Source organism: Sinocyclocheilus rhinocerous, unplaced genomic scaffold (genome assembly GCF_001515625.1).
Source record: "Sinocyclocheilus rhinocerous isolate Xijiao unplaced genomic scaffold, SAMN03320098_v1.1 scaffold1243, whole genome shotgun sequence".
Classification (NCBI taxonomy): Eukaryota; Metazoa; Chordata; class Actinopteri; order Cypriniformes; family Cyprinidae; genus Sinocyclocheilus; species Sinocyclocheilus rhinocerous.
In genome coordinates, this window is record NW_015626033.1 from 3034299 (window position 1) to 3049081 (window position 14783).

The 14783-nt window shown below is 39.4% G+C and overlaps 1 protein-coding gene across 2 annotated transcripts in view; it reads right to left on the reverse strand.

The window, feature by feature from the left end:
* Positions 1–14783, reverse strand: part of LOC107707932 (actin filament-associated protein 1-like 2) — a 40116-nt gene that overhangs the window by 2138 nt on the left and 23195 nt on the right. The window contains exons 5-16 of one of the 2 annotated variants that reach the window (XM_016512065.1): positions 7670–7781; positions 6165–6373; positions 5237–5416; positions 5069–5146; positions 4855–4939; positions 4359–4454; positions 4063–4274; positions 2364–2509; positions 1956–2070; positions 1534–1722; positions 852–1131; positions 524–694 (exon numbers count right to left, since the gene is read on the reverse strand). In XM_016512065.1, the coding sequence (XP_016367551.1) occupies positions 524–694; positions 852–1131; positions 1534–1722; positions 1956–2070; positions 2364–2509; positions 4063–4274; positions 4359–4454; positions 4855–4939; positions 5069–5146; positions 5237–5416; positions 6165–6373; positions 7670–7781 (1873 nt within the window). Of the gene's footprint in view, positions 1–523; positions 698–851; positions 1132–1533; positions 1723–1955; positions 2071–2363; positions 2510–4062; positions 4275–4358; positions 4455–4854; positions 4940–5068; positions 5147–5236; positions 5417–6164; positions 6374–7669; positions 7782–14783 lie in introns of both variants that reach the window. The other variant, XM_016512062.1, reaches the window with a different exon arrangement.

The window sequence follows — 14783 nt, forward strand, 5'->3', positions numbered from 1 at the left end:
TAAGTCGCTGGGGTATATTTGTAGCAATAGCCAAAAATACATTGTATGGGTCAAAATTATCGATTTTTCTTTTATGCAAAAAATCATTAGGATATTAAGTAAAGATCATGTTCCATGAAGATTTTTAGTAAATTTTCTACCGTAAATATAGCAGAACTTAATTTTTGCTTAGTAATATGCATGGCTAAGAACTTCATTTGGACAACTTTAAAGGCGATTTTCTCAATACTTTGATTTTTTTTGCACCCTCAGATTCCAGATTTTCAAATAGCTGTATATCGGTCAAATATTGTCCTGTCCTAACAAACCATACATCAATGGAAAGCTTATTTATCCAGCTTTCAGATGATGTATATGACTGTTTTGTGGTCCAGGGTCACATATAAAAATTCCAATTGCATCTTGAAAATTTAAAGAAAATAATACAAAGTTGGAACATCATGAGTGTTTGTTAAATATGATGGAAACGACCTCTTAACACATGGGCATTTCCAAATATCACCATTAGGTGGCACTGCAGTACCTTGGCAGGAGCTTAGCTCCTCTTTCACCTCTCGTCTGTCTTTCCTTAGGGTGGCCAGAGTGTTTTTAACCTCCTCCCTCTCTCGCTCCAGCCGGTCTCTCTCATCTGTGTAACGCCGCACATCGGCCTCCGTCCTGTTCTTCCCTAATTTCACCTCAACTGACCCCGGGCCTGCTAAACATGAGGGAATGTGTAGGAGCTTTGAGCCATGACCTACATTCAAATACTGAAGGTATGCTCACTTGAGTGCATGGCTGGGAAAAGCACAGCAGGGTAAATAAATAAAAGTTTTGTAGGTCTGTTTTACAATTGATGGTTTTACAATCACCTGCTGGAGAGAACTTGAGTTTTTCGAGAAATCTGTCTGTGCTGGCAGCTCTTCCTCTGGAGGTGGGCGGACTCTGGGGCGTCTGGGGTAGGGTTTGGGTTTGGGATGGCAGTAAGGTGAGAGAGGCCCTCTTTTGGCTTTCCTGACCAAGGAAATTGATTCTTTGAGTCTGGACAAGCAGATTCGGGGCTGGAGAGCGGTCTGTGTCCATTCTATTAGCAACTGGTGGAGGGTCGAGGTTCTCTGTGCTGCTCGGTAATGAGGTTTCACTTGTTTCAATCTGTTTTAGAAACGAATAGTATAGAAGGTTTTAAACATTTGTATTAAAAGACTTGTATATTTACATGTTTTTGTATTACATTTTGTATCATTTTTGCTAAATAAATATCTGTATTTTGGCACTAACAACACCAAGGTAATGGATTTAATTACCAGGGGATGCACGTACTGGCAAAAATGTATATATAGGCTTACACTATCTAAACTAAAAGTTTGGGGTCAGTAAGTTTTTTAAAATAAATTATTCAGCAAGGATGCATTAAATATCTGAAAAAGTGACAGTAAAGACATTTATTATGTTGCAAAAGATTTACATTAAAAAATACAAAGTCAATTTAAAGAAATGAAACATATGCTCAAGATTAGATCTATTAACATGCATTTTCCATTTGATAATGTTAACCTCTTTAGAGTGTAGCTGATCATCCTGGGGAGCAGATGAGGGACTGAGCTCTGTCTGTGGTGACACTCTGCCCGAGCTCGTGTGCAGGAAGGAGCGAACCGGGATCAGATCCAGATACACTCTGTCCTTCCCATTCTCCTCGCCGCTTGCTGTTCCCTCCTCACTGCCATTCTGAACCTCTTGAACCTCCTACAGCCGGAGAGAGTAACAGTATCAGAAAAACATTATTGACGTTGGATGGCCGGCAGAGTTACAAAAACACAACACTGTCACAGTAATGACTTCCTGTAACTCGTATTATTTTTGGCCGAATGCTTAGTGAATCTTGCACTATCCTGAGTCTATGACTCGGAATAAACACAACTGCATGAAAGTGGGTGGCGTAGATTTACGACAAAACATGGCAAGGCTGTCTCACCCACCTCCTGTTCATTCTCTGTGGATGGCACATCATCGTATATGTCATCACAAGTATGGGGGTCTGACGGAGGGCTGTCTGTGTATGTGTTGGGCTCTGAGTACCTCCTCTGCATTAGACTGACAAATACAAACAAATCAGGCTCCAAATTTTCAAAAAAGCAATCAAATCGATCATATCACTATGAATATATTTCACAAGTCATATGGGCCATTTTATGGTACATTTATGTTTTTTTTGGAAGTTTACAGTCTCAGCCCATAGGCTTCTGTTCAAATTTTCTCCTTTTGTGCACCATCGAAGAAACCCATGCCGGTTTGTGACAACATGAGGGTGAGTAAAAGATGACAACATGTTTATTTTTGTGTGAACTATTCTTTTTTTAATAACTGATGTACATGAAGTAGCTTACTACATGGACGTCTTGGCAGCGTTGACAATACTGGATATTCTCTCAGAGTTCACATAATCATAGGTGAGATCTTCCGGGTCTGTTTTGGTGCCTGTCTGTGACAGTATGAGCCCGAGCCAGTGGCCCATATCAGCGGAGGATTTAGCCTGAGAGGAAAGAGGAGGATATTTGATCATCTATACCCCCTGAGATATTCATATTCCTTAACAGGTGCAGCTAGGCCTTGGTGAAATGATCTGCAAATAGGTCAGTTTGCACACTGATTTCATTCTGGCCTGAAGATGGCAGTCACGTTGAAGTTTATATTGAATCCTCACTATACTATGAAGTAATTTTGAGAACTTACCATTTTCCCCCTCTGTTTGTTTACTGAGAAGTGTCTCAACTCAAGAATGAGGTCAGGAAACGTTTATGAGCAGTAACTCAAAAGAGATACTGTACACAAAGAAATGCAAATACACTAGCATTCAAAAGTTTGGGGTCTATAGTTTGTTTTTAAAGAAATTAATACTTTTATTCAGCAAGGATGCATTCAGTTTACATGAAAGTGACAGAAAAGACTTATTAAAAAAGATTTATATTTCAAATAAATATTCTATTTCAAGAAAATCTATTAATCAAAGAATAAAATAAAATGCATTGTTTCCACAAAAACATTAAGCAGCACAACTGTTTTCAACATAATAAGAAGAAATGTTTCTCAAGAACTAAATCATCATATCAGAATGATTTCTGAAGGATCATGTGACACTGTAGACTCAGGTAATGGCTGCTGAAATTTCAGCTTTGCCATCACAGGAAAAAATTACATTTTAAAAATATTAAAATAGAAAACAGTTAAATTGTACAATATTAGTGTTTTTGCTATATTTTTGGTCAAATAAACGCAGCTTGGTGAGCACAAGAGAGTTTTTTTCAAAAACAATACAGACTAATGAATCTTACCAACCCCAAACTTTTAAACAGTAGTGTATATAACTTGGAAGCGTATATTGTTTGTGTAGCACATAAATATTAGCTGTGAATCTTGCAAAGCTGTATACAACAGAATTGAATGAAGAGAGGGGAGTTCTCAGAAATCTCTTTCAGGCTGTTGGACTGATGCCAAGATACATGAGGGCATCAGACAGTGAGACTGGAAAAAACAGTGGCTCATCATGAGAGTGTAAAGAATTACTAATCAGAGACTTCTGTCTTCCGGTTTACTGCAGCGTCCAAGTCTACTGTAGACTGCTCTTAACTGTATCAAATAATTGTCTTATACAGATGTCATACACCACCAACTTTGGAAGATATTCCGAGTTTTGTTTGAGATAGTAGCGAGCAAGCTATATGACAAGCTGTATATAACTGTATTTTCTGTTTGTTTCCTGTATGTGAAATATTATTGTTGGATGGACATAAATTTACAAAACCTAAACACATTTCCACTAATGTTTTTAGTGCTTTCTGTATGACTGTTCATAACTTCTGTTCTTGCTGTTCAGTATTTTTTCATGAGTTTATAGACTTTATTATTTCCCACAGTCTATTATTGTGATCTCTTTCAGATCTCTAAACGGCACATAGAAGAAAAAAAAAAAGAACTGTGGCTGAATGCTTTACAGGTCATGCAGACAATCACTTCCTATCTAAGTGGTTGGAATAAGCTACACAGTCAAAAGTCTTGCTATGCAGGACTAGTTAGTGATGAACTCACTTCTAGGGTTGCGAGCTCCTCTCCATCCATTTGGATGCGGAATGAATACAGGTGCTCAGGGCTGGGGTCTGGCAGGACCATGCACCCCTCCAAAGACAGTGGCTGCTGGGCCACTTTGCTCTTGCTTTTGTCATTGTAGATCCAAAGTTGCCTGTCCTTCACTGAGCACCACCTGCTTCTCCACTGGGTGTTCACCAGGATGTTAAGGTAGCCTGGAACAAAGAGATGTTGATGAAAATGGTAGGTTGTGTGGGAGTTAAAAAACATATAAACTAAATATATTGTTGCCTGGTTACCTGATGTATCCACATTCTTCTCCGGACTTTCCAAAGAGGAAACCTTCTTTTTTCCAATGTTCATAAGGTTACTAAACTTGCCGTATTTCTTCTTGACTAAAGTTTAAATGACAATTGAAAGGTAAATATTATACACACAATTACAGTTATACAGCTAGTACAGTATTAACAGTAATATTGTGAAATCTACTCTGGAAGTGCCTGTTAAGGTGTCACAACTTTAGTTGATCGCTGCCCCATTTCTAATTGTCATTATGCATTTTCTATTCTTATATCAATGTATTTCTATTGAAAATAAATTGGTATACAAAGTTATTAACGCAATGTATTGATACTGTAGTCAAGTCTGCAACTAAAAGCTGATTGGTCCATGGTTAAGCAACATTCTGAGGTGACATGCATCTTCAACGCTACCAGTTTAGACAACTTCAAGTCACTTCCAGTGTAGTCAAGCAAACAGACACCTAAAAGAATAGCTGTAATGGCCCACTCTCACCGTCTTTGTTCTCCAGGTTCTCTGCGTGACTGTCTGTGCTGCTTCCACTCTCAGATGCCACTGAGTATCTCTCGCTCTGCTCACCCTGCCAGAAAGGGCAGAACATTTAAGCTTAACAGGATACAGTGACTATTTTTTGAAAAATCCACCCAAAATTGGAAAGTGTTTCTTACATAAATCAATCAATCAGGGAATAAACCTCAACCTATCATACCTTAGTACAAATGAGTGTTGGAGAGTCGGTTACATCAGCAGATCCTGCAATATTTTTCGGACTAATTTCTTGAATAACCTTGATAAAAGATGAAAGGCTATAAACTATGTCCGCACAAACCGAACACTGATTGTTCATCCATATGGGCCAAGCCCCATTGTCCCTCACCTTTAGCCATTGTTCAGCCTGCTCTTTGCTCTGCAGTCCCAGAACGATGGCTTCTCCACCCAGTGGGGTTATTTTCAGCTTGTGTTCTTTCCTTTTAGTTTGTTTCTCTTTGTAGACAACACTGCAGCCCAGCAGACTGATATCCAGCAGTGGAGTCTGATCCTTTGAACTTTTGTAGCACTGAACACAGCAGCATAAAAAATAAAAATAAAAAATCATACACTGCCAATGTTGAAAATAATATAAAAAATTGTGGATATTCCACTAATGCTAAATGTCAACATAAAACATTTTTGTAGCAAAAATTGTAGATCATGACCCTAGCAATGCCAAGGTCATGGGTTTGATTCCCAATAATAGCATGAACTGATAAAAGGTATAGCTTGAATGCAGTGCAAGTCATCATGTAAGGCATCTGGCAAATGCATAAATGTAAATGTTAAATGTAAAATGTTCACATCCCATTTTTCTTCTGTAATGTGACATTTTTGAGGATTTTTATGGGTGGAACTTGATTTTTTTCCACTGGAAATGGACTGGATCATGAAAAGTTCCATGACAGGTGGATGACATGCAGTGCTTGAAAAATAAGAAGTCTTGGTGACATCAGCCAAATAAGAAAGTCATTTCAGGGGTGGTGCGAAATGAAGTTACGAAATGACAAACATTTGCAACAATACATCATGCACCGGCAGACCAGAAATGTGCATTAAGAAAGTAAATATGGTCATTTTTTATTTTATGTTGACTGAATGGTGAGTTTGAAATACATATGAAAGTTAAAAGTAAACATTTAAGTAAATTATTACTACTAGTATCATATGTAAACACTTGATTGCAAACACTGGAATCTGTGTAAACATTCATATCATAGATCAGCTATGGGTGGGAAATGGGTGTCACTGACTTAAGCAATGATGTCACATACCAAGAGACGATGTTCACGAATAACACACAGCTGTTTGGCCCACTGGCCAAGCCACTTCTTCCTCCAGAGGAAGGCACAGATTCGCGCATCTTTCATTAGCTCGATGGATGCCTCAGGAGATGGCCACTGGTGTTGCGCTGTGGACTTACCCTTCGTCACTTCTTCCTCATCATAGGACTCATACGAACTGCTCACTGGTTCTGTATCTTCTGTAAATGCGAAACGTGAGAAATGTATGAATCAATAAGCAAAGAAGGTGAGGCTGGTGATAGTCTGATTGTTCATTGCTGTTGCACTCGGACAAAAGAAAGTAAAATCCTCTAAGTAGCAAGTAACTCCCTGCAAACTCTGCTGAATTCAGTATTGTTTGAGATTACATCAGAATTGTAAAAGAATAGTTCACTCCAAAATTTTTTCTTTCTCAGATCCGTGCACTTCACCGCAGCCTATAAAGTTAGTGCTGTTTGTTTGTTTTTCTCTCCTGATGTACACTGGGAGAAACAGAGATAGATACCCCGAGTGATCACAGCATAGACCACACTGTTTGAAGTTTCTATGCGCTTCCTGACCCCTGTGATGATGGCAAAGCACCCAAAATCTACAGAAACACAGGAGGACAATAAAAGGGGAAATGCAATAAGGGAGGAAGAGAAAAAAAGATCAGGTGAGAAGCTATAGATAGTGAAACCTTATGTGGCTTACATGTCACATGAAAGAAACAGGAAGAGTAAATACATTTTAAGTGCGTTTGATGTATGAAAAATGTTCATTAGTATTGCATAAACTCAATACTGATATTTTGGCCTGCACTAAATATTTGTGTCTTGTGGTTTTCATGCAACCAGCAGCACCATTGCTTGTATTATTTTAGGGCTCCATCACTGTTAGAACGTATCCAACTAGAAATTCACTTCACTCAACCTAAACCATGAGGTTTGGCTTGATATCAGCTGCCGAAACAAGTGCCGAAACATCTCCGATTTTGGCCATGCACATCCTTTGTGTGTTGATATTACACAGCACAGCTGCATGCTAATGCCTCTGTATCCTTTGACCAAGAAGAGACGTCATCTGCCAAAAAATATTGTAAATGATTGTCCCCTCGCTGGGCTGAACTCTGCAACCCCAGCCAAATGCCCCATCACTTTTGGCCCCATTTCCTGGGCTCACGGTCAATGTTCCGTCACTGCATGTCCAGTGCCAGAGTACCGGTTACCGTTGAACAAAGACCATCACTGTTTTCTGTGCTCCCTGCCCGCAGGCTTCTCTGTATCACAGTAAAGCTGTAGACTACAGAGGGACGAAGCTAAAACAGAGCACTCAATGACCACAGGTTACCTCTCGTAGGACAAACGCAATGAGAAGTCACAAATCACTAACCTAATCTTTGGAAATATCCTTTTTTAACCAGGTTATAAATGGCTTGACATGAACGTCAAAGTAAAGAATAAACAGTAGAAGATATTTTCTATTTAGGTCAACTTTGGACCCAATTCAAGACGTACCATTGATGCTTATAGGATCATAGGGCTGTGGATCTTCATAGTAACTTTCAGGCTCTATAGACGCAGGAGCAGGAGGTGGTGGAAGAGGAAACGGCTCCCTTCCCATGTTGCACTGAGATAAAAAGAATGAGAAAAAAAGAGAAAGATAATATAATTATGTCAACATACTGATTATTTCATTGAGTAATAATTCCACTTTTATGTTATTCCTACTGAAAATGCTGTCATATGTCGGATGCTGCTCTCCTGAACGTGAGTTTGCAATCAGCTGTTCAGAGGTGGAGCAAATTAATATATTTTAATGAAAGTAAATGTAAAAAAAAAAAAAAAAAAAAAAAAAAAAAAAAAAAAAATAAAAAAATAAAATTTAAAAAAATCAGAAGAAGACCTTAAACTTCACGGTTAATGACTATGAACATCACGTGCCACTTTTTACTCTAAGAGCTTCATGTGGTTGTAGACTCAACATTTGGGAACTCACTGACCCATTCTGATGTGTTTGTGCCAGCTAGCAGCTGTCCTAGAGCTGGTTACATCCTAGAACAGTGAATAATTCAGTGTCTCAATCGAGTGCATGACGGATTGGAACAAAAAAAAAAAAAAAAAGTAAAAAAATACAAAATATTAATAATGTAATATTTAAACAATTTAATTATTGATATTAATAAAGTATTTATATGATATTAATTCCTGCATATTATTATTATATTATAAATTATAAACAAAATTACACCAACACACACATATACAAATAGATTGATAATTATTTTATTGCTATTAATAATTTAATTGTAATCTAATGTGATAGTATAATATAAGATCAAGGATGTGTATTAAGAAAACAAGGCAAACTCATAAAGGAATAAGAGGCAAGACCTCCTTGGTCAGCCAGCTTCACCACACCATGCTGGTCGACTAGCTTTACTACCTAAGTTTTGCTGCTTAACTGCATGATTATGCTGTAGACAAAAAATAAACCATCATAAAACCATGTCTCATCCAGCATGGAAATTTATGCTGATCTTTTCAGTACACGTAATAAATACAATGTGCAAAGTATACCAACACAGGGACTGTATCCAAGCTGAACATCTCCCACACTCCCATGTAATGAATCAAATAGAGGGACTCTCCAGAGATGAGCTTGCCTGGTCGCTTCTGCACCTGTCTTTCATGTGGGCTTTTGTTTCTGACCAAAGGGGGATTCTTCCTCGAAACTGATCTCTCCCTGACCTTAGCCCTGCTCAGCTAGAAAAGGAATTCCACACGTGTTTGCCTGCAGGAGTAATGGTTTTAAAAGGGTGTGGAGCTAGCGATGAGGTTTCCCAAATCAGCCGGTTCATAACATTACTAAATTCCCCACTGATACCCACAATGCAATGACAGCCCCTGGGCAAATAGCACACTGATCTTCTTCTCATGCCACACAAAACACACTGACATACACAGACAGGGCTGATTAGGGCTAGCGGTAGCTTGTGAACCATTAAGTTGACTGATGACAAGAGGTTACAGACAGACGGCTGGGAAAATCTCCTCTCGCTTGCATTATACTTTATACTAAGTGGCTGGATTGAAACCTCCTGTTTGACAAGACGTGCTTGTGCTTCTCGAAGGCAGAAGTGAGGTGAACAGGCAGGCTAAGTGATGGCAAGGCATGTATATAAACAACTGGATGTCAAGGACACAGCTGAATGCAAAAGCTTGCTAGAGGCTCAGCTTCAATAAGCGATGCAGAACGAGAGTCAAAGACACACTCGAGAGTTACGTGATCTCAAATGTAAAGGGACCATTTGGTGGGAAAATAAGAGCAGCCCAATAGAGGAGGAAGATGCTGATTGAACTGTTTAGAAAGTATTGTTTTTCTCACATCAACCCCAACTCAAAACCCCCACATTTCTCGCTTCGTCCCGCCCTCGCTCTTCTGACACTCAACATAAAGTCTCTGAAACAGAAAACAGTGTGCTGAGTCCTCAGGCATCTGACAATGATTAAATAGAAAGTGAAGGCATTTCGGGGTAGCCTAAAACTCTGTATCGCTTGTTCTCCGGGCTCTGCTGAAGGTCAAGACCATGTCCACATCCCAGAATCAACATGACAACAGTGGGATCTGTTTATATGCTGTTAATTGGACATAAAAATCAGTGTGACAAAAGAAAAATCCTAAAATAAAATACTCCACCCAAGGCTTGTTTTCTTATTCTAATCCACAAATCACACCATCTTCGCCCTAAAAAGAAAAAAAAAGTAGTCTATATAGGAAACATTTCAAGAATAAGGCATAAAAAATGATAAAGCACCAGTCTTTGGGACAAAAAGCCAAAAATGCAAGTGGGCAAGAGACCAAAAGAACACCCAGAACATGGAAAATCCCCCTGTTTCCATGCCAAACATCCAGTGAAGAAAAAAAATGTAACTCACCAGGGCCAAAACACTTCTGAGGTAGAGAGGGTACTGAAGGAAAATAATCTTCTTAGTCTTATTAAAAACAGGAGTGGCTTTCTGAACTACTGTCATCACTTCATTTATGGGTTTCTGTCTTTATTTGAATCATTATAAGCCTACTGTTGGAAAAAAAATAACAGCATAATTAATTCAATTGTTTAAACAAATCAACTTAATTTAAACTGCATTAATTCAGCATTATATTGGGATATTTTTTTTTGCAGTATTAGTGCTGATAATTTCCCACTACTATTTTGAAGTCTGTCAAATGTCTGTCTATGCTATTTTAGTGTGTTGCTATTTTCAGTCCAGCAAGTAGCTGCGAGACTGCAGTGTGTGCACACTTCTGTTTACAGAAACACTAACTCGAAGTCTAACTTTATGGTTCATGAACAGAGTAATCTGGGTACGGACAGGCAGGATAGAGGTGTTATGGGGCCCCCGTGCAGTTTGGGTCAAAGCAGGGATGAAAGTGAAGAACAAGGTGAAGAGTCCACTGGAATTCTGAGAGTACGGGTTGAAGAAAGCGTTTTCACCATAAACAGGGCCGTCCTAGGGCAGAACTGTGAGTATTTCCGTGCTCTCTTCCGCTCTGGGATGAAGGACAGTCAGCTGAACGAGTTCCACCTGCAGGGTGGCCTGAAAGCCAGGGGTTTCCTCATCGCCATGGCGGTTTCCAGGGGTGAGCGCCCTGCTATACGAGACCCAGACGAGATTGTGGAGGCTGCCGAGTGTGCGGTCTTCCTCCAAGTCGACGTCCTGGTTCAGCACTTGATAGACCTTCTTGATACCGACAACTGCATTCTTCTGTACCACACGGCAGCGGTGTACAGCTTGTGGAGGTTGTTTCACAGCGCTGCAGTATTCATCCGTGATGCTTATAGCGATGTGCAAGATGCTCTCGAGGCACTCCCAGCGGAGCTGATCTGCTACGTGGAGTCGTTTTCACCAGCGTTGTTTGTTGCTCTAGGGACTCATTCGCCATCCATGAAGATTCTGCAGGACTGCTACAGGACGGTGTTTTACCTTGATGAGAAACCGGGTACTTGGAAATATCTGATTGATCTACCAACAGATGCCAGCACCTCTATGGCCGGGGTGGCTGTTGTGGAGAACCGACTGTATATCGTTGGAGGAGTGCGAGGAGTTAGCAAGGAAACTGTAGACTTGAGCTTCTGTTATGACACAGAATCCAACACATGGAGTGTGTTCAATGGTCCTCAGCAGTTCAGGTATAACTTTACCCTGGTGGGTCACGATGGACATTTGTACGGCATCGGAAGTGAATTTCACAAAAGGATCATGTCCTCAGTAGAAGCGTGTGATGTCTTCACAGGCGCATGGACATTTTCCAAGCACGCACCTCGTTCTGTGGCTGCGCCGGCTAGCGCTGTTACAAGGCGTAGGATATTTGTGTGTTTCTGGAAGCCACTGGGTACTACGGACATTTATGAATATGCACCTAAAAATGATGAATGGACGCTGGTCACCACTATAGTTAAGCCTCAAAGTTATGGACACTGCATGGTGGCTCACGGTGACAACCTGTATGTCATGAGGAACGACGGCCCCTGTGATGACTTCCTGCGCTGCCTCATGGACTGCTACAACATCACTACGGGTCAATGGACGGCCATGCCAGGACACTACGTCAATAGCAGGGGTGCCCTCTTCACTGCTATGGTGAGGGGGAACTCTGCGTTCACCGTCAACCGCAATTTGACCCTGGAATATGTCATTTGCGGTGACAAGTGGAAGCCTCGTAGACAGATGACAGGCTTTCCAAAAAGTGGATCGCTTTGGACTTGCTTACTCAGACTGCCTAAGAGCACAAATGCACATCAGGAACGCGATGCAGAGGAAGCACTGGAGATGGATGTCAATGTGGAAAGTGTGGAAGAAGATTCGGTAGCACAAAAGATATTTTTAAAAAATCCACTGTACACTGTTTTTCCATATTCTTCAAAATATCTCCTTTGGAGTGAAGAAAGAAAGTCATACAGGTTTAGAACAACAAGAGAGTGAGTAAATGATGACAGAATTTCCTTTTCAGTTATTTAAACGCACAAATTCATCTAATGTTCTAAACAGTCAAGTAAAGCAACTGTATCTTGTGCATATTGTCAACGCCAAATGCGAGAAACACAATAAATAGGTGTGAACACGTCTACTGTCTCTCGTTCCCACACATATGCACATGCACACGTGTCCGTGCTCTAACCGCGGTTCACCAGCCTCTATAAACAGCTCCCCAATCGCTTGTGCAGCTGCTGTTAATCAGCCCCAGCACCCCGCAGATGGGTCTGAAGTTCAAAGTCTTCTCACTGGAGAGCTCTAATACTCTCCATCCTCCTGTCTGTCTGACTGGGTGCAGACTCCCAACGCAGATACAGGAGCTACAAAGTATTTCAGCAAAGAGACTCCACACTTTTTGCTTCCTTACTTCTATTTCTATCATTTGAAAAAATGAGTATGTTATCTTTTAGGACAATTACTGTTTTTAATCAAGGCAGGCTTCATTATCGGCCTACAGGACTAGTTATTTGGCTTGTGTGTGGCTTATAAACAAAAACACAGCCATTTTTTGAGCGTGGGAAACAGAAACATAACAAATATGTGGTCAAAAGGAAAGTAAACAGCAGATAATAAATGACAGCAGGACCACAGTGTCTTGCATTGTAGTTGTAGACTGAATAGGAGATAGGACTGGGCGATATAGCTAAATAAAATTACATACATAGCTATATGTATATTGATTATATTCATTACAATATGTATTTACTCCGCAATGGCTTCTTTAACCAAACTGCAATTAAATAGAATCCAAATATTTAATGCAAGTAAAATAAAGTACAAATGGTTAAAAAATAATGATGGAATGTTTATCACACAGTGAAAAATAACATAATAATATAAAATACAACAACAACAACAATAATAATAAAGTGCAATATTTTAAATTATGCACCTTTACATGAACCAATAAAATAAATATTAAGCAACATCCATTTAAACTTAAATATTTTAATACATGAAAAATGCTATGTCGGGACTTCCATGAACATTCATTAGTGATGATGCAAACAAATCATTGATTCGTGAATTACTGAATCACTGAAATATGAAGTTTGAATCAATTAATTGAAAAGCACTGAAAAGTGCAATACAACAGTGTCGTGGGAATTTTCTATTTCAATAAAGGTATGAGACAAAAGTCTTTTGAAGATTTATTTTCTTGCAAGAAAAGGTCAACGGTCATACAGATGTGACAAAGAGGCAACACCCCAACTCAACATTTATACCTTCATCAATTCCGGATGCTTTGATCTCATCCAATCATAATGCAAATTCAACATATATGTCCATTTAAGGTGTCTAACTATGTCCTCCAGATGCGTTTCTAAGAAGCCAGGACGTCTAAAAAGCTGACATAATATTTTCTTGTCTCCACGTAGATTTCCTGTTATCTGTCATCTCAGGACAAACTGACAAACTTAAGCATCTTAATGAGGCATTTAGAAAAGAAAGAACACTCTTCAGTAAAGCAAATAAAACTACTAATAATATAAATATAGAATAACATTTCCTGCACAAACAGCAAAATCATTGCAAATATAGCGTGACTAATCAATACTGTATCGCCCAACTCTAACAGTAGATTATGTATAGTGTTGCATTTACAGTGTTGGGGAAAGTTACTTTTAAAAGTAATGCATTACAATATTGCGTTACTCCATAAAAAAGTAACTATTTGCATTACTTAGTTACTTTTTATGGAAAGTATGTTACTTTTGAGTTACTTTTTGTCACCATTTTACTCTCACCCTTTCACTCAGGCTGAAGGAAGTGCCTCTGCACCTCACCCAGTTTTTCTCAACACAGGGTCAGTCAATTAATCGGAAAACAAAGTAACTTGTGTTACTTATTTGAAAAAGTAACTCATATATTTTGTTGTAAATTTAAAAGCAATACGTTACTTTACTAGTTACTTGAAAAAAGTAATCTGATTATGTAACTTGCATTACTTGTAATCAGTGGTGTAATGTAACGAAGTAATAATACTTCGTTACAAACTGAAGGAAAGCAGGTTTGACGAATCAGTGGTCTAGCCTAGTGATGGGCAAATGAAGCCTCATGAAGCACAGAGGCTTTCCTCTGACTGTTTCGGGAAAAGATCCAAAGCTTCGCGAGTGTCAAAAATAGCGCCATCTGGTGGTCCAGGCTGGACTATTGCAATGCTCTCTTGGCAGGTCTTCCAGCCACTTCTATCAAACTCTGCTGATCACGTGATTCTCTGAAAACAATACGCGCTCCGGCACAGAGCTTCGTGAGAAATTGCGCTGCTTACCCGATACGCACTTTGAAGCTTCAGTGTCATATGTAACATCACTAGTCTAGCCTTTGCAAGTTAGACTCCTAAAAACACCTTTGCTCATGTGCAAACAAGTGCGCACACAACCACTCAAGTCATTCATTTTCCACTCAAGTCAAGTCTGGGGTCTGCGATATACAGTATATCTTCGATAATATGGTATGTGTTGTTGTAATGAGGCGATCTCTGACATTATCAAGTAGGCTATATCACCAAATCACACACAGAGTGCACGCATTAATTTATTAGTCTATTAAAACTCAAAATTCCAGGCATTCTAAATTATAGACGGCAAAA